The 19,922-nt window shown below is 46.7% G+C and overlaps 1 protein-coding gene across 1 annotated transcript in view; it reads right to left on the bottom strand.

Annotated features, from left to right (window-relative positions):
• The window catches only part of gcgrb (glucagon receptor b), a 102,414-nt gene that overhangs the window by 13,506 nt on the left and 68,986 nt on the right, over nt 1-19,922 (bottom strand). The window contains exons 5-7 of the mRNA XM_034076505.2: nt 2,590-2,678; nt 2,228-2,334; nt 668-824 (exon numbers count right to left, since the gene is read on the bottom strand). Coding sequence (XP_033932396.1) covers nt 668-824; nt 2,228-2,334; nt 2,590-2,678 — 353 coding nt within the window. The remainder of the gene's footprint in view (nt 1-667; nt 825-2,227; nt 2,335-2,589; nt 2,679-19,922) is intronic.

The raw sequence follows: 19,922 nt of genomic DNA, 5'->3' as shown, positions 1-19,922 counted from the left end.
GAAATGTACGCAAGGCCGTTTGTACCATTTTAAATAAGATAAATTGCATATATCTCCGATGCAGATGTAGAGAAGCTTAACAAGAAAGGAGTTAGAGGAACTTGAGGGATCGGCATGTGTTGGAGTTTCTGGGTTTTGTTTTTCTCTCTGATATTAAACATTCACAAGTTGAGATGTATTCTCTATGAGCTGATGATGATGTATGACATTTCAAATACTAATATTGTCCTTCAGACCTTTCCTAGGGGATTTAACTTCCATTCATGAATCACTTGTAGGGGGACTCAACATTTATTGCTTTGTATAATAGCTCATTTCTCATCAGAACCCTATTAAGTTATGTATCTAGCTGTACCATTTGTAAAAGTCTGTTGAATTTATTCAATGTCCAAAAAGAGGTTGTAAATGCACATATTCAAGAAAAATGTAGTAGCCTAGACTTTATATGTGCCACAACCCTCTGTCTGATTACATATTCTCACTATACACTGTAGTGAATTTACAATATGCCCCATTAACAGAGCAGGAGGTATTGTGATGAGAAATGCAGTGAGAAATGTCCTTATAGAAAGGTATTTCTCTCGTGCTAAATAGCTGCACATCAACACATGAGCCTCATAGCCGGTGAGGCCAGCCGGTGAGGCTGGCGTGATGTTTTGGCTCTGACCGGTATGTTGACCCAGGCTTGTGTCCGGGTGCCCCCCCCGCTCCTGGGGTCCAGAGTGAGGGTCAGCAGGGCGTCTTTGACCAGGATGGACACGGCTCTCAGGATGAACGATGCGAACAGGTTCATGTGGATGTTGTTCCTCATGCAGTGCAGCTTCCTGGTGCAGAGTTGACAGTGTGTGAAATATTTGGACTTTGATATGTTGTATCATATCATATCACTGTAGTAATGCATGCAGGAACATGACTCTAACACATTCTTCATGTGTTCCTTATTTATTCCATCAGAACTTACACTGGCTGTCACTATATTGTTTTACACAATGTACCATACCCATCCTGTTCATATTGTCATGTCTAAGAAACTTATTGTGAAAGTGTATTATTTATGTTAGTTTTGTCATGTCCCTTTGTTCTGTGCTTTATGTTTAGTTCGTTAAGTAATTCTCCCTCTCATTTCAGGCCTCCACGTTCCCCGCCCCTATCTGTCTCCTGCGTCCGTGATTGTTTTCCCCGCCCTGATTGTTTCCACCTGTTCCCCTTACCCTGTGTATATATTGTGCTAGCTCCCTCCTGTCCATTGCCAGTTCGTTAATTCATTCTGGACAAACGTACCAGCCTACTCCACGGACATCTCACGTACCTTTCAGCTCTTGATCTTAGTTCTTGTTTTTCCTCAAAAGAGTGTTATTGTTTTCCCTGTTTTGTTACTGTGTCAATTCCAGTAAAGTCTTTATTTTGAACACTATCTGAGTCTGAGTTTGAGTCGTGCATTTGAGTTCATGCCTCAGAGTTCACTCCTTGACACATATTCATACTGTTATATCTTTCTTTTCTTAATGCATATTTATTTATATATTCATACACCTATATGAATATAATAGGCTACTGTATATACATCTTATTTAGTTTTATCATGCAGCACATCGTGTCCTATTTTCTGGAACAGGTTTTTTTTTTTTAAATGTGCAACTGCATGTAATTTATATATATGACAATAAAACATCTTGAATATTGAATTCTGTCGTTCACTCTTTGTTTTTGCATTCCCTGTTTCCCTCCTTTCTACTGTATTACGAAACTTATTTTCCCTGCATCTTTCATTCATTGCTTCTTTTTCTTTTCCGTTGTCCTGTTTGTTCTTATTTTTTTTCTACTACCCCCTTTCTCCCTTCATTCATTCATCCCTGCCTTTTCTTCTTTTCTTAGTTTGCTTTGTCTCTTTTCCATTTTTCTTCCGCCTTTACGTATTTGCATTCTTCTATTGATTACTTCACCCTTTCTTTCTTACTTGGTAGGAAAGCAAAAAGGGAAAGATTTTTCCCTAATATTATTAATCGCTTCTTATGTCTCTGTTATTCGTGCCCTATCTCCTTGCTTTTTTCTCCTTTTCTTTTTTCCTGCCTTCTTCTCTTGGTTTCCACTTTCTCTTTATTCTCATCGTTTTTCACAACCATTATTGATTCCTTTCCTTTTGTCTTTTCGTTCTTCTACCTCTTTTATCCTCCTCTCGCCCCCCCCCCTTCCTTCCTTCCCTGTTTACTCCTCGTACATGTTGTACCTGAAGGTGATGAGGATACCCAGGGCCAGTAGCAGAGCCCCCAGAGAGAGTGAGTAGCCCACTGTGTACATGATGCGTAACTGACTTAGGATGCGGCCATACTGCTGCTGCAGAACAAATGGAGAGACATAATCAGTTTCATCGACACACACACACACACACACACACACACACACACACACACACACACACACACACACACACACACACACACACACACACACACACACACACACACACACACACACACACACACACACACACACACACACACACACACACACACACACACACACACACACACACACACACACACACACACACACACACACACACACACACACAGCAATGTATACACACACCTCATCAGGGTCGTCCTCACACTCGCTGGTATTCTTTCGCGCCCACTGACTGTCTTCACTGCATACTCTGTAGACCCGACCCTGCTGAACTGTGAGACATTTTACATTATATTTTACATCAGGATGTCATGTGTAGCTCCCACCGTTCAGAAGTGTCTTAATGCCCTCACAATCATTTCATTTAGTGACGTTATTTTATCTGAAACAAAAATAAATTGTCAATCCTTCATATGGTTAAAATGAAGCTAAAGCAAGCTAAGCACAAAGACAAGAAGCGGGAAAAAGGTTAGCCTTGCTAATAATGAAGGTTAGGGCCCCATTTACACGGGAACGCAAACTAAACGCAAACGACCCGAATTCGATGTCAAAAAAGTCTTCCGTTCACACGGATATGGCTCAATAAACGTGTCCCTTCACACGAGACCGCTCGACCTGCTGGAGACGCTGTAGTACATCTGCCGGGCCTGTAAGTGGGACAGTCCTTCCGCCACAAAATACACCAAAAACAGCGAAGAAGACCCCCGAGCATGGTTGCCATTCTGTTCATTCACCGCGGTGGATTTAGTAACATATAGTTCATGTAGTTCTCCATGTCCACTTGTTGCTAATGGTTGTGGTAGAGGAGCTGTAGATTTTGCACTAACATCTGTAGCATGGTCAGTAGCAGTAGCTACTGACAGTAGCAACTGACCATGCTACATATGTGAGCAGCAGAGGTGGGGAGAGGCGGGGCTATGGCTTCATCGTTATCAGGAAATTATCGTATAGGACGTACACACGGAGCCGTTTGGCCCCCCTGAGTGTTCCGTGCGCAGATCTATCCACCTAGGGATCCGTTATCGTTTTAGGGGTCCGTTTCCGCGTTTCCGTTACGGCCTCATGTGAACGAACGGGCTATACAAAAGAGAAAACTAGCGGATACAACCCGTTTCGTTCCCGTGTAAACAGCACCTAAAACTAGCTCACAATTAATGTCACAGTTTAATTGTTGAATCCATTAAAAAGTTATTAGATGGTGGTCTACTTCCTGGAGTAGCTGCTGGTTGCCTGGCAACTGCATCTCATACAATTGTCCAGCACATAATCCCCTGTCAAACTACCACTCAACGTTTTCAGACCTCAAGTTACTAATACCTCATTCACACAACGCAACTCCGGTTCAAGCTCCGTGCTAGAGCTTTTCAGGTTCAGAACCGGTTCTTCGGTTTATCTCCGGCTCTTTTCACACCGCCCAGAGTCCGACTGGTGCTGCGTCATTGCGTCATCGTTTGCGTCATGACGTAACCGTTTGCGTGCCTGCTTCATAAAGCCAAACCGCGCGGAAACCCCTCACAGCTCACAACGACAACAACAACAATGGCCGATTGTGCTCCAGCTCCCTCTGTACCTCTTCGGAAGACCAGATTCCCAGTAGGTAGCTGGTCTCTTCAGTGGACCACTGCTGCTTGTTAAGTTTCTCCATCGTTGTGTACAAACTGGATACAACGCGGGCTTTGTGTTGTTGTTCAGGAGTTGATCTGTCTCTGCCCCTGCTCCCGCCTCGACGTAAGCGTGACGTATGCGGTGCTTTTGCTCTGGCGAGACAATTTTTTGGTGCTTGACACAAACCGGATTCCGGAGCTAAGAGGCTGCTCCACTGCGGTGTGAAGAGGAAAACCCGGTGCTTTTCAAGCTCCAGCTCCGAACCAGCCCTGAAACACCGTTGGTGTGAATGAGGTATAAGTGAGCTTTATAAGTCTTGTCAGGTTAATTGTATTTTTTTAGGTCTGGGCAAAGCTATTTCCAGTCTTTTTGCTAAGCTAGCAGACAGTAGCTTCATGTTTACCTTACAAACATAAGTGGCATCAATCTCATCTAACTCTTACATAACCGGAGCGCGTCTTCACTCCTGTTCTGAAATCTTTACACTGGCTTCCTGTGTGTCAAAGAATATATTTTAAAAATACTGCTGCTGGTTTATAAAGCACTGAATGGTTTAGGCCCAAAATACATGTCTGACCTCCTGCTAAATTATGAACCATCCAGATCTCTCAGGTCTTCAGGGACTGGTCAGCTTTCTGTCCCCAGAGTCAGAACTAAACATGGTAAAGCAGCATTCAGTTATTATGCTCCAAATATCTGGAACAAACTCCCAGAAACCTGCAGGTCCGCTGCAACTCTCACTACTTTTAAATCCAGACTGAAGACTTATCTTTTTGTCGCTGCTTTTAATTGAAACTGAGCCGTTGTGTTCATCAGTAAAGTGGAACTTCTGTGTGAACTATTCATATCTTAAACTGCACTGTAACTTTTTATTCATGTATTTTTTCTTTTAATGTTTCTTTTATTATCTTTTCTTTTTAATGACTGTTTTTAAAATGCCTTTGTCTGAATGTCTTTCATTTTTGTAAAGCACCTTGAATTGCCTTGTGTTGAAAGGTGCTATATAAATAAATTTGCCTTGCCTAAAGATATTTCCCCAAAATGTGAAACTATTATTTTTTTTTTTTATCGACAAATACATATTTTCCATTTCAGCTTCCCAGATCCCACTGTGATCTTTACATGTTTGGTTTTGTCTAACCAACAGTCTAACATCCAAAGAGATTCCCTTTACGTAAAGAAGAAAAAGAGAAGGAGTTGGAAACAGGAGTTTGACTATACACTTGCTGGAGAAAACAAGGAAATCCCCTGCTGCTACTCCACAGGAGATAACAGGTATAATCCTCCCCTCACACCTATGCAATACCTGCTCTCAGGGAAACCTGAACATGAAAAATAACAATTCTATGCAGGAAGAGCAGCAAATCTTAGAGCCTCATGCTTCATGTATCAACAGTTATCTATCTGACAGCCTGTACACGAAGGGAACATGAATCACAGGAGACACTGTTTGAAGCCTTGACACCACTTTCAGGTTGATAATGAGAGTGGTAGCTGACTGATACGTATCACACCAGTTGATGACGTATCCACTCTCTTCTCACTACTGCATTCACTCATCAGAAGGATTATTTTATCTTACTAAATTACAAGGACATGACTGAATGACTTTAATGAAAACACGTTAAAGAGCACATGTTCTCATGCCCCTCAGTGCGTCCTTGTATTTCTCAAACTAATTCAAATCAGTTACATACAAGTCACTTTGTTTACACTAAGGTGTGTTAAAGAAGAGCTTTAGTTTGAAAAGGGGGAACATTTATGCATACTGGAATTGTTCATTTTAATTAAAGACATATTATTTCAGTTATATTTATGACATTATATGTAAACCTGGTTACATTTATCACATTGTTGCATATGGCACTACTGATATATTCTGTGTATTTTTAATAGATATATTTCCCACCAACCCAGTCTCACAAAAAAACGTGTAATAACTACGTTGGTCCACAACGTAGGATGTAGTATTTCTACAAAAACGCCTCTGAAATTGTAAGATCCCTACGTTTTCTTTCACCATTCATTCCAATGGCTGGCGTCTATGTCACGTGATCTTCAAATTTCTCCCTGCAGAAAAAAAAAACATGGCCGAACTTCGTTTTATTCTCGGTGTAAAATGCCTATTTAAAGTTACTTTGGCCATTAAAATGCATTTTGATGTCATTTGATGCGAGAAATATGAGTTGTTATTTCAGATTATGTGTGCAGTGGATGTACATGATCTTTAGTTTGCTAGTTATTACGAAGATTACTTCAGGAAATAGTGTCTATACAACGTTTTCATTGTTACCAAGGTGGTTGCTAGGGACGCTGCTATCGATATTATTTCTGTTATGTTGTGTAACTGTTTAATGGTGTTATCTTTATTGCTACCCCCTTCCCCGTCAAAGTATAGTGTTGGTCCACAGCGCAAACGTATTAGTTTAACAAAATCCGCATCTAAAATGGTGCAGAAACGTTATTTTCCCCTGTGCAATTCCAGTCTCACATCTCACATCACATCGTCATTAACAAATACCGGAAACAGACCGAAAACACTTTATTCCGAGTGTGTTTGCTTTTCTCTTTGAAAGTCATCACATAACGGCATTGTAATACACGGTTCGGCTGCATTACATATGACATATCTGCCGTAGTTCTGTATTTATAGAGCCCTGATGAGAAGACTTCTAGACAAACATGAGGAACTGCCGCCAACACTGGAAACGTGACATGGATCATAAATATATCAACAATTAAACAACATCTTACATTTCTTTTCACACAATACGTCTCCTTGCAGTATCAACACTAATTCGGCTGACTTTTATATTTGATCCAATTGGTAGATAGGCTGTATTTACACCATAAAGGTGCACAGCTGATATAAAGGGACACCTAGTGGTTAAAGCATGTTATTGAATTTCATTATTTTTATTATTAGATATTAATTGGATCCCTATAAAGTAGGGATGCACGATATTGGTTTTTTGAAACCGATACCGATACCGATAACTTCCTGCTTCTCAAGACCGATACCGATAATAAAAAAATGTTTTACGCCACTAATTATTTTAACGCATGTATTTTTTTTCCTTGGCCGCCCCGTAGTTTCAGAGCGCATCGAGTTTAAAATACCATCTACAAGCTGATGCTGACAGCCCCGCTCCTGCCGCCCGCTTGTGGCAGACCACACTTCCACGCTCACCGGCAGGCACCGACTGGCCATCTGGAGGACCGGGAGGGTGTGTGTATGTGTGGCCCGAGCGAGCGAGAGAGAGACCTCACGTGCATTGTTGTTGTTAGCATCTGGTGCTAGCTAGCTGCGCTAATGGATATAAGGAGCTGTTTAAATGAAAACAGAGGAGCGACATTTCCCCACAACGGCACACACACACACACACACACACACACACACACACACACACACACACACACACACACACACACACACACACACACACACACACACACACACACACACACACACACACACACACACACACACACACACACACACACACACACACACACACACTTTGTATTGTATTATTGTCTTCGACGCTGTGCTGTTCGACGCTCTGCACACTCTCCAATCACAGAGCTTGAGGACTATCACGGGGTTTGTCAAGCGAATGTAAAATTGTCTAAAGCAAATGAGCTGCTCCGACCCTCGGTCCTGACGGACTCCAACTTGTGTTTATTAATCAAACAAATAAATAAACACAAGGATAAGTATGTGTTATTGTTGAGTACAGGGAGAATTGCACAGGGGAAAATAACGTATCTATTGTGGTGATTGACATTATTCACCCACGGATCTATGGGTTAGGGTATTGTTCTGCACGGACATTTTAGTGAGCCGGACTTCCTGTCTCCGCCGGTCTTCGCTTCCCGGGCATGAAGCTGTTTACATGTGTTTTGAGATGCTAAATAAAAGTCTAGCTTGTACCTTTGATAGCCCGCCTTCGACTCCCATCTCTCGGCACCACACTATGCCACAATTTTAGATGCGGATTTTGTTAAACTAATACGTTTGCACTGTGGACCAACACTATACATTGACGGGGAAGGGAGTAGCAATAAAGATAACACCATTTTACACAACATAACAGAAAAATAATATCGATAGTAGCGTCCCTAGCAACCACCTTGGTAACAATGAAAACGTTGTATAGACACAATTTCTTGAAGTAATCTTCGTAATAACTAGCAAACTAAAGATCATGTACATCCACTGCACACATAATCTGAAATAACAACTCATATTTCTCGCATCAAATGACATCAAAAGGCATTTTAATCGCCAAACTAACCTTAAAATAGGCATTTTACACCGAGAATAAAACGAAGGTCGGCCATGTTTTTTTCTTCTGCAGGGTGAAATGTGAAGATCACGTGACATAGACGCCAGCCATTGGAATGAATGGTGAAAAACGTATAGTACATATAGCACATATAGTACCAGTGTGTGAGGTTGTGGTTGCGATGCCGATATCCGGACGCGTACAGCGAGGACTACAAAATGACAATGAGGTGACTGGGGATGTCTGTTCAAAACATTGAAAACGTGAATAAATCATTTCAAATATGTATTTGTCTCCGACTTTCATTTGTACATCGTTGTTAATGTGATGTTTAGTAGCTTTGATAGCTGTCCATACCTCCAGACAGCCTAAAAGTAAGACACAAGTTGTTTACTCACAGCCCGAATTCAGCATCGAGATCCGTGGCCAGCTGTGATCCTCTCCGATTAACTTGTGACAGGACTTCTTTAGCTATTCTCCAGCGAGCAAGGTTTTTATTAAATACCTCCATCCCTCTCATCACAACACGACTCTACACTGTGCAGAAAAAAACAACATAAATGAAAATAACCTTGCTGGATAGCTTAGAATGAAACAAACAAACTATCTTCCATGGCTGATACTGATGTCACAGTAACGGCTAAACCACAGACAAGTCCAGCGGGGGGGGGGGGGGGGGGGGGCACAAGTTGAATCCATATGATGAAATTGTTATTTTATATATATGTATATGTATTAGGGCCGGGACTTTAACGCGTTAATTAAGATTAATTAATTACACAAAAATTAACGCGTTAAAAAAATTAACGCGTTAAAAAAATTAACGCATTTTAATCGCACAGCGGAACGTTTCTCACTGGATGAGTTTCAGGCATACCGATTATACTGGAGCACCAACTAATGTTCATGACTTCAGCATGGGACTTCAAACAACAACAAACCATGGTGAACAATAGTCAAACATGAACGAACAAGCTGATGAGACCGCTTTGGTCGGCCCCGTGGATGGGACATTTTGTTTGAGAAAACGGACGGATGGAAGCGTCGACAAGAGCACGGTTGTGTGCAAATTATGCAAAAAAAGAATTTGCATATCACCGCAGCATATCAAGCCTAAAGTATCACCCAAATGCAAAGCATGTAGCAGCTAGCGTGGACGTTAGCCCGACTCCGAGTGCAAGGAACCACACCCTGACCCAACCCACAAGTAAGTCCACGTCTGAGAAAATAACCAGCTCACTGGATTGCACTCGACTCAGGGCTCGACATTAAGGACTGCCCGATGGCCCGGGGCCATCTAGTATTTAGCTCGGGCAATGATGCCTCACCTGCTGGTTGCCCGATCGGGCAATCTATTATGCCAGTATCATGCAGCTCGCGGATCCAGTAATGAGTGACCCGACAGTAAAACTAAACATATCTATAACTCGTTTAGGTAGTTTGAGAGGTAATTAAAAATAGCTACGTGTGATATTCTAACCCGAAGTGTGTGTTTTGTTCCGCTCACCGCTGCATGTGGTTATGCAGAGCTGCGTGTCGACTCGTCAGCAGCAGCTGATCTCTCTCTCCCGTCAGATTAGACTTCACTCGCGTTTATGTCCATATCGATCAGATCCAGCTAGTTCTAGCTAATGATATGACTACCTGCTTATTAAAAGACAACTACACAATAAGTGTCGCTATGCAACTGGATGAGGCCACAAAGTATAGCGCAGCATTATGCATTTGTTTACATGCTGTTACCTTTTTACTATTAACGGTATCTCGGCACCGAAACCGTAGTTTCGAATACACACCGGTGGTTTCTGACTTGGCTCGTTGTCAGCCGGTAACCAGCTGCCCAGACATTTCGAGGGGAAAAAGGATGGAAACGAGGCGTTCGGGTGCCGTGGGAAGAACCTCCGTTTATTCACGTCCTTCAAGCTATATTGACACTGTAGTGCCGAGAGATATGGAGTCAGAGGCGGTGCAAGGAAGGTGCAAGAATAGTTATTTATTCACAAGCTGCAAAGGACATGTTGTCGGGTCGCAGCCCGGGTCGACAAGAGCGAGAGCCAAGAGGGCACACCTATTTATAGGTAACCCATAACATGTCCGTGTGGGAACAATAACCGCAACTGTAGTTCCAAGTTTGAATTATGTCCCAGTGGTTAAATAGGTGGTCACCACACAAGCCCCCCCAGAATTCAAACATGGCAAAAAAATATATCCCCACGTCCGTGGAGGAAACATCACAAGGGCCGAGGAGGGTGGGGCCGCAGGTGAGGACCGGGCCATGGAACGGGCCACGAAAGGGGGCCGCAGGAGAGGGCAGGGGCCCTAACGAGGGCGAGGGCACCCACACCGGGGGCGGGCCGTCGTAAGGGGGCCGCACTAGGTGTTGCGGAGAACCCAGCAGGAAAGAGGGCAACCCGGCCGCAGGCAGACGCACAACGGCGGCGGGCATGAAGTCCTCGGCAGGAATCGAGGTATCCCCGGAAGAGAGGGCAACCCGGCCGCAGGCAGACGCACAACGGCGGCGGGCATGAAGTCCTCGGCAGGCGTCAAGGTATCCCCGGAAGAGAGGGCAACCCGGCTGCAGGCAGACGCACAACGGCGGCGGGCATGAAGTCCTCGGCAGGCGTCGAGGTATCCCCGGAAGAGAGGGCAACCCGGCCGCAGGCAGACGCACAACGGCGGTGGGCATGAAGTCCTCGGCAGGCGTCGAGGTATCCCCGGAAGAGAGGAGCAGTCCCCCCGGGAGGAAGGAGCACAACCCGGCCGCAGGCAGACGTGCCGCGGCGGCGGGCATGAAGTCCTCAGCAGGTGCTGAGGCATCACCGGGAAGCAGGAGAGGCCAGACAGGGTCCTGGAGCGCGCCACCCATGGGCCGATGGAGCATGGGCGACATCCGGAACTGTCGAGGCGAGAGGGGGTCCAGGAGTGCGCCACCCAGGCGTCGATGAACGTGAGTGGCGTCTGGATATCCCCGGAAGGCAGGAGAGGCCAAACAGGCTCCGGAGCGCGCCACCCACGGGCCGATGGCAGCATGGGCGACGTCCAAAACCGTTGAGGCGAGACGGGGTCCAGGAGTGCACCACCCAGGCGTCGATGATACCGTGAGTGGCGTCTGGAACCGCCGTCGAGGTGGTGAAAAAAATGAGAGTGTCCACATGAGGTCAACCGGCTGGTCGAACCTCCTCTCCGGCACCGGAAAAAAAATTGTTAACAGTCAGATGTCAACACGTCGTTAGTTGCTAGCCGTTAGCTGCCGCTGCTAGTTGTCGTTAGCTGTTAGCCGTTGTTAGCTGTTAGCTGTCGTTGTTAGCCGTCGGTAGCTGCTAGTTGTCGTTAGCTGTTAGCCGTTGTTAGCTGTTAGCTGTCGTTATTAGCCGTCGGTAGCTGCTAGCCGTTAGCTGTAGTGGTTAGCTGTTAGCTGGTGTCGACGGCCGCTAGCCGGAAGCCGTTAGCTGGCTGCCATGGGTAGCTGCTAGCCGTCGTTAGCCCCTCGTGGTTAGCCGCTAGTCGTCGTCAGCCCGCGCAGCCAGGACGTGCAGCCGCACGCCCCGAAGAAACAAGCCCACGAGGTAGCAATCGGTTTGCTGGTCGACCCAGCAGGTCGTGCATCGTCCCCCTGCTGGTTGGAAAGCCGATGCAGGAACGGCGAGCAACGTCCCCAGCTCTTCTGCGGGGCGCGCACCGAGCCTCAGTCCGCGTGCCGGTGGCAGCCACGGACGATTCCAAAAATCCCCGGCATTTCGAGAAAGAAACATGAGTTCCTTTTGCCGTGTTCGGGTCCATCCCGGGAAACTTCTCGAGACTTGTCGGGGTCACCAGTGTAGTGCCGAGAGATATGGAGTCAGAGGCGGTGCAAGGAAGGTGCAAGAATAGTTATTTATTCACAAGCTGCAAAGGACATGTTGTCGGGTCGCAGCCCGGGTCGACAAGAGAGAGAGCCAAGAGGGCACACCTATTTATAGGTAACCCATAACATGTCCGTGTGGGAACAATAACCGCAACTGTAGTTCCAAGTTTGAATTATGTCCCAGTGGTTAAATAGGTGGTCACCACAACACTGTATTACATACATACAGACTAGATACTATTCCTTTTCTGACCACTTTCTCTATACTTTCGTCTCTCTCTCCATAACTCCGCACTTCGCCTTGGCCATCACATTTCACACACACAGAGACTCCAAAACCCACAACCCCTTGCGGCTGCTACTCTTAAAGTGACAGGCCAAGCCTGTAACACTACCCCCACTCTGGATGATGATAAAACAACCTTTAACATCACTTCAGCATATAAACATTATAAAAGGAAAGCATGAAACATTAATGGCAACACATTCCCCACAATAATCCCCATTTCCCACAGTCCTTGAAGGCGTCTTCCTTGCTGTGGAAACAGCTTGAATCATGAGGCAATGTCCATAACAATATCCACGAAGCATACTGCATAGATCCTTTTTTTCAACGTTTCAAAGGTGTATAAACACACATACTGATGTACATAACATACTGTGATGTAGTTAATCAACCCGGGTTAAATTAAACACTGTGACTTTACTCTATATGATGAGGCTCTTAGGCATTACAATTGTCAAACAACAACAAGCAATCTTACCATCTGTTTGGTTTCTCTAACCAGTTACATCCTGCATCAAGTGTCAAAGCAGTAAACACATTACTCATTACCACAGGCAACTAAATGAAATAGAACCACAAACTGTGAATGTATAACAATATAATTAAATAACTTTAGCTTAAGAGCATAGAATTACTCTGGAACTCTTTTTTTTCTTTTTCTTTTACTGAGTTAGGAACTAACCTGCTGACACCCTGACTCAGGTTAAACTTTAACAAACCCTAGTGACTGACCCAGTCACCTAACATGTCAGGAGCTCTGCAGAGTCGTTGGGGTCTCTGTAGAGGGGTAGAAATCCGTAGGGGACCACTGGCCGGGGCCCTGGAAGGGCGCTGAGTCCGAGGAAGTCTGTCATGAAGCCCGCTGCTGCTCGGCGTAACTGGCGGTGAAGAACCTGGGTCCTGGAGGGACTCCACAGCTAGATCCTCTGCGTCTGATGGGGGGTCCCACAGGTGGAGAGGCCCGATGACTGTGTCAGATGAGTTGAGGTCTGGCTGAGGGGGCGGCACCTCGACAGGCGCCCAGGCTTCTGTGTCTTTGAACACCCAGCTGTTGTCTAATTGGGTCCTGGAATAATAAGGCTTGAGCTTGTCATGGTGGACAACTTTGACTTTGGCTCTGGGGCTCTTTTTGAGTCTATAGATCAGGTCATCCAACATGCCTACAATGAAGTAAGGGCCCTCGTAGGATGGCGGAAACTTTCGTACCTTGTTTTTAACCCTTTTGGTGCCTTTAATCAGGTGCCAGACTGCATCTCCCACTTTGTGTTGGGTTTGACAAATGTTTTTGTCATACTGTTTTTTAGCTCGCTCAACAGATTTCCCAAGAGCTTCTCGTGCCAGCTGGTGAGACAGCTCCAGACGTTCTCTCAGTTTCATGACATATTGAGGGGGGGTGTTAGTGTCGATATTGTCATTGTCAGGTGGCAAACCAGCGACCAGGTCGACTGGCTCAGTGACTTCTTTTTCAAAAAGCATCATATTTGGTGTCAATCCGGTGGAGCTGTGTCGAGTTGCTCTATAAGCCATGAGTGCATAAGGCATCATGAGATCCCAGTCCCAGTGACATCTGTCTGCAGTGGTAGCCAGGATTTTCTGCAGAGTGGCATTAAAGCGCTCTACCTGTCCATCAGACTGTGGGTGAAATGGGGTAGTTCGAGTCTTGTCAATCCCCAGCAGCTCGCACATCCCCTGGAAAACAGCTGACTCGAAATGTGTGCCCTGGTCACTGTGCAAGCACTGGGGAGCTCCGTACCTACACACCCACTCAGAGGCGATCTATTCTGCCACCGTGGATGCTTGCTGGTCTGGGATTGGATAGGCTTCTACCCACTTACTGAAGTAGTCTTGCACTACTAGTATGTAGCTATTGTGTCTCTCTGTTTCATTTAAAGGGCCCATCACATCAACTGCAATCCTCTCCATGGGGGCACCGACTCGCACCGTGCCCATAGCCGCTCGAGGAGTTTTCTTCGGGCGAGCTTTAGCAGCACAGCTGGGGCAGGTGCGGCACCAGAGTGTGACATCGTCTTTCATGTTATACCAAAAATATCTGGTTTGCAGGCGTGTGAGAGTTCTTTCTACTCCAAAATGGCCTCCCACAGGACCATCATGCATCTGCTCCATCACTGAACTGCGGTACATATGAGGCAGCACGATCTGGGGGTAAAACGTTGTTCCTTCAGTGCTATAATATTTCCTCATTAGCACTCCATCTTTCTGGTAACGTCTATTCCACTGTGCCCAGTATGATTTGGTAGCGGGACTGAAGTGTGCTATGTCTGCATATGGCGTCTCCCTTCATCCATCCACTTTTTTACTGGTGCAATGTCAGGGTCAGATTCCTGAGCCATTCTCAGCTGTTCTTGAGTCCAACCAGAGAATAAGCTGGTGTTGGGAATATCACTCACCAAGTTGATGCTTGGATTTAGCAGGTCATAGCTGTTATTGTTGTCACTGCAGGCATCCTCTACCCCCACTGGAGGAAACTCCGGCTCAGCTACCCCCACTAGAGGATGCTCTGTGTGAGTACATATGGCAACTTCAGCTGTACTGTCTGTCAGGTCACACTGGACCCCCTTATGCTGGTGTCGCTCGCTGTCATGCTCTGGCACTGTGCAGGGGCACAACTCCCTGCAGGGCCTCCTGGAAAGTGCGTCTGCATTTTGGTGGTGTCTCCCCGGTCGATAAACCACCTGAAAATCATACTCTGCCAGCTGTCCCTCTGGTTCTTTTAACCTGGTTAACCAGCGCAGGCTGCTGTGATCAGTCCGGAGAGTGAATGGTCTGCCAAGCAGGTATTGTCTGAAGTGACAGGCAAACTCCACGCCTGCCAGAAGTTCGCGTCTGGTGGTGCAATAGTTTTGTTCTGTGGTTGACAACCTCCTGCTTCCATAGGCTAGCACCCTCTCATCACCCCCCTGGATTTGGGAGAGGACTGCTCCGATTCCCCAGTCACTAGCATCGGTGTCGAGAAGCATCTCGCCGCTGTCAAGGAGGTAGCCTAGGACAGGAGCTGTTGACAGTCGTCCTTTCAGCTCTGTGAATGCCTCCTGGCATTCCTCTGTCCAATTAAATCGTGCATACTTTTTGGTCAGCTCGTGAAGAGGTTTAGCTATTGTAGCAAAGTTTTCCACAAAGCGTCTGTAATATGATGCCAGGCCCACAAACTGACGTACTTCAGAGATATTACGAGGCGTAGGCCACTCTGCCACTTTCTTCACCTTCTCTGGATCAGTAGACACACCCTGGGCTGAGACAATGTGGCCAAGGTAACCCACCTTCTCCCGGAAAAGGCAGCACTTTGACGGTTTCAGCTTCAGGTTAGCTCCTCGTAGCCTGGCGAACACTTCACTGAGCCGGCTTAGCATTTCGGAACCGTCCCGCCCCAGGACGATGATGTCATCGAGATACACCAAGCAGGTCTCCCACTGCAATCCCGCTAATACTCTGTCCATTAGCCTCTGAAACGTGGCTGGTGCATTGCAAAGTCCAAAGGGCATGACGTTCCATTCAAATAGTCCCTTGCGAGTGCAGAAAGCTGCGGCTTTGCGGGCCCTTGGTGTCAATTCCACCTGCCAGTAGCCTGAAGTCAAGTCTAGTGTACTGAAGTACCTGGCAGTGGACAGTGTGTCCAGAGTGTCCTGAATACGTGGCAGGGGATAGGCATCTTTAATAGTCCTTTTGTTAAGGGGTCTGTAATCCACACATAATCACGGGCTTTGGTCTTTCTTCCTCACCATGACGATAGGTGCAGCCCAGCTGCTGTTGCTGGGACGAGCTACACCAGACTCCAGGCTCTGCTGTACCTGCAGATCTGCAGCAATCTGTTTGTCTCTGGCCATTCTGCGTGGCGGCTGCTTCACAGGCTACCCAGGAGTAGTCTGTATGTCATGCTGCACTAAGCTGGTGCGGCCAAGGTCAGTGGGCCTGGTGGAGAACACATCACCGAACCTCCGTAGCACGTGAGCTAGCCCGGCTCTGTCCTCCTCAGACAGGTGAGCACAGCTCTCTGCATACATGTCCGGTAGATGACTGGGCACAGATATAACAGGAAAGTCATTGGGGTCTGATGTTACTGGGGACTTGGTCGGATGGAGATCCACTTCTCCCAACACCTCAGCTGGCTGAAGAACTCCGACCACCACCCCTCTCTTTAGAGTAACAGATGCAGGACCAGGATTGTAAATCCGCATGGGAATGTTGGAGGAATGCCGGGTGTGTACAACAACGCGAGCTGCCAGGACGTGCTGTCTCTCAATGAAGCCTTTAGTGGGGGTCAGCATCATATCTTTATTAACAGCAGAGCGAAGGCGGGCAGTACCAGGCACCACATACTCACACCCCGACTCTAATACTGTTGTGCGGGATACCCTGACGAGGTGCACTTCAGGCTGTCTGCTGGGTTTTGAGCGAGGCACTCTCTCCCCGAAGAGGGTGATTTCCCTGCGACCATAGTCCAAGTGAGCATGTGACTGCAGCAGAAAAGGGTGCCCCAGGATAACCTCTGTATTTTCAGCTGTGTCTGCCATAATAAAGTTCACATTGGTTACCTTGCTTCCAGCTTGAACTGGCAGGTTGACTTCCCCTCGGACAGCGATGCCCTCAGGACCGATGCCTTGTAACACTTGTACGATGGATGGCTGGATTTGAGGCCTCGATTCAACAGGAATGGCGTTGAAGTGGCGGAGGGGGAGTACATTCCTCCGAGCGCCAGAGTCGAGCAGAGCACACAGTTCATGTCCCTGTATCAGTATCCGGATACTCATGTCATCATCAGAGCCTTTATTGCATGTGACCACCGTACCTGAGTCAGGAGCTGGAGTGCTATTAGGTGCATGCTGTTTGTGTTTTCGGGAAGAGGGACAGTTCCTTTGTATGTGCCCCACACCAGAGCAGTTGTGGCAGATGACTTCTCTAGAGTTCATTTGTACAGGTTTAGCTCTGTTAGGCGACCACTGCTGGTTAAATCTCGGTGCTTTACTCTGGGTGCTAGCGGGCTCCGCAGCCCACTCGTCAGCCACCCCGAAAGCCTCCATACAGGCGGAAACATTAGCATTTTCGTGCACCATAGCTGCCCTGGGTCTCCGCTCTGCAGCATTGCGATAACCAGACTGCATTAGCTGTGTGACGGCTCTGGCAGCTCGTCTGGTGGCTTCATACCTGTGGGCTATCTCGTAGGCTCTAGCCAAGGTGCGCGGCTTATCCTCCAGTAGTCTTTGGATCACTTCTGCATCAGCAAGGGCGTTGGTGAAAATCTCCACACTGATGACATCCTGCTCCGACTTATTACGGTCAGCATACACAATTGAAACTTTTTCATAGATGTCGTCTCTTAACAGGTGCAGGGCCTCTCCCGGTCCTCTGACTCTCTGTCTCAGTTCAATGCCTATGGCAGCAGCATGCTCTGAACACGGTCCGTAGGCCGCCACAATCTCACTCACCATCCGCTGATAACTCCAGCGAGCAGATCTGGGGTTCTTGTGGATGATGGCAGCAGCGGGTCCAGTCAAGCTGAATCTGAGATGCACAGCCATAGTCCTCTCTGACCAGTGGTTAGCCTCAGCACATCCTTCAAAATGGAAGAGGAAGCCACTCCATGAGCCAGCCCCATCAAACTGGCTTGGGCGTAATGTTGGTATTCTCTCTCTGTGTCCACGGTGTTCATCTTCATCACTTGTGTCCATATAGTCCTCTCTGTGTGCTGCACGAGCTGCAGAGCTGCGTGGTTCAGACCAAGCTCTCCTCATGTTAGGCTGATCACACTCACACTGGCCAGGTGCGGTCCCACAGTGCACAGCTGAGCATGTGTGAGCTTGTACTTTACAAGGCAGTGTGGCAGGCTGCTGCATACAGGGTGTTAATGGTGACACTGGCGGCTGAAGGCACTGTGAATGAGCTGAGTAACTTTGGATGGTTGGCATAGAGTGGCTATAGTCCATGGAGGTGAAAGGATGAGCTGGTTTAGCTGAAGTTGATGCCATGCTCATTAAACGGTCACATTTTGGTGGACAGGGGGTTAGAAACTCACTATTTGGCTGTACTTGCTCCTTTGTCGGCATGATGAAAGGGTTAGTTGGCGCCAGTGATGGTTCCGGCGGCGTGGCGTAGCTTGCGGCTCTGGTTAGCGTTAGCTCCATGCTAGCAGAAAGGGGTTGGTGCAGTCCCCATATCCAGTATCATCCATAATTGTCTGGTCAAACATGTCCACCTTACTTCGACCAACCTCATCAATATTCACACAGAATGGATTAGAGCTTTTCCGTGGGCTTTTTCCGTTAGCTGCATCAGCTTGTCTCAGTCTGTGATTAGCATTAGCGTTAGCTCCGAACGCTGCCATTAAATCCATTCCACTCTTCTCCCCCGTAGAAAAAAAAAATCTCGGACGAGCCCCCAATGTTACCTTTTTACTATTAACGGTATCTCGGCACCGAAACCGTAGTTTCGAATACACACCGGTGGTTTCTGACTTGGCTCGTTGTCAGCCGGTAACCAGCTGCCCAGACATTTCGAGGGGAAAAAGGATGGAAACGAGGCGTTCGGGTGCCGTGGGAAGAACCTCCGTTTATTCACGTCCTTCAAGCTATATTGACACTGTATTACATACATACAGACTAGATACTATTCCTTTTCTGACCACTTTCTCTATACTTTCGTCTCTCTCTCCATAACTCCGCACTTCGCCTTGGCCATCACATTTCACACACACAGAGACTCCAAAACCCACAACCCCTTGCGGCTGCTACTCTTAAAGTGACAGGCCAAGCCTGTAACAATGCCCACCGGAACCCCGAGGCATTACCAACAGATCAACGCACAATCAACCCATACAGGACATCTCTTTCTCCACATTAAGTGTTAGACATTAGAGTTGACTATTCTTGTCTGTCACAGAAGTGGCGCAACTGAAGCGGTATTTCTCTAAAGGGAAATTATTTTGACCAAAGATATTTAGATTTGCCGGCTAACGGGAACTCTGACGTGTGCTTTGCGGATGCGCTCGGCTCCTCTCGACTGCTGCTCGGGTCTGCTCGGTCAGCTTCCGGATGAGGAGGCATTCGTTCGACCAACTTACAGTAGTTAACATTACAAACATTTTTAACAGGGGCCATAATAGTGTAAATAATGTTTGTTTTGGCAGTTATAACTGAATGTAATGTTTTCTACTTTTTTCCATCTGGGAAGGCATTTGCCTTCATCAGATGGAAAGTGTTTTGACCAACAACTTAAGTATTTCTTATAGCTATGCAGGGCATGCAAGCGAGCAAACACAAACAAGAACAAACAAACAAGTGAAATGAAGAATAAAATAGAAATTGTACAATATAATATTGTGGTGGTTCATGTTATAATTCAGTCTAGAGAATGCACCAGACAGCATCTAAGACCTGCAAAAATCTAAATTTTCTAGGGTGACGGAGGCCCCCCAAACCCTTCGTGCCATTTCGTCCGCGTGCATTTTTCAGGGCAATCTCTATTCGGCTCAGGGCCATCT

The sequence above is a fragment of the Pseudochaenichthys georgianus genome, chromosome 1 (genome assembly GCF_902827115.2).
Source record: "Pseudochaenichthys georgianus chromosome 1, fPseGeo1.2, whole genome shotgun sequence".
Classification (NCBI taxonomy): Eukaryota; Metazoa; Chordata; class Actinopteri; order Perciformes; family Channichthyidae; genus Pseudochaenichthys; species Pseudochaenichthys georgianus.
Note: the sequence above shows the minus strand (reverse complement) of the source record. Positions and strands in the feature narration are given on the sequence as shown.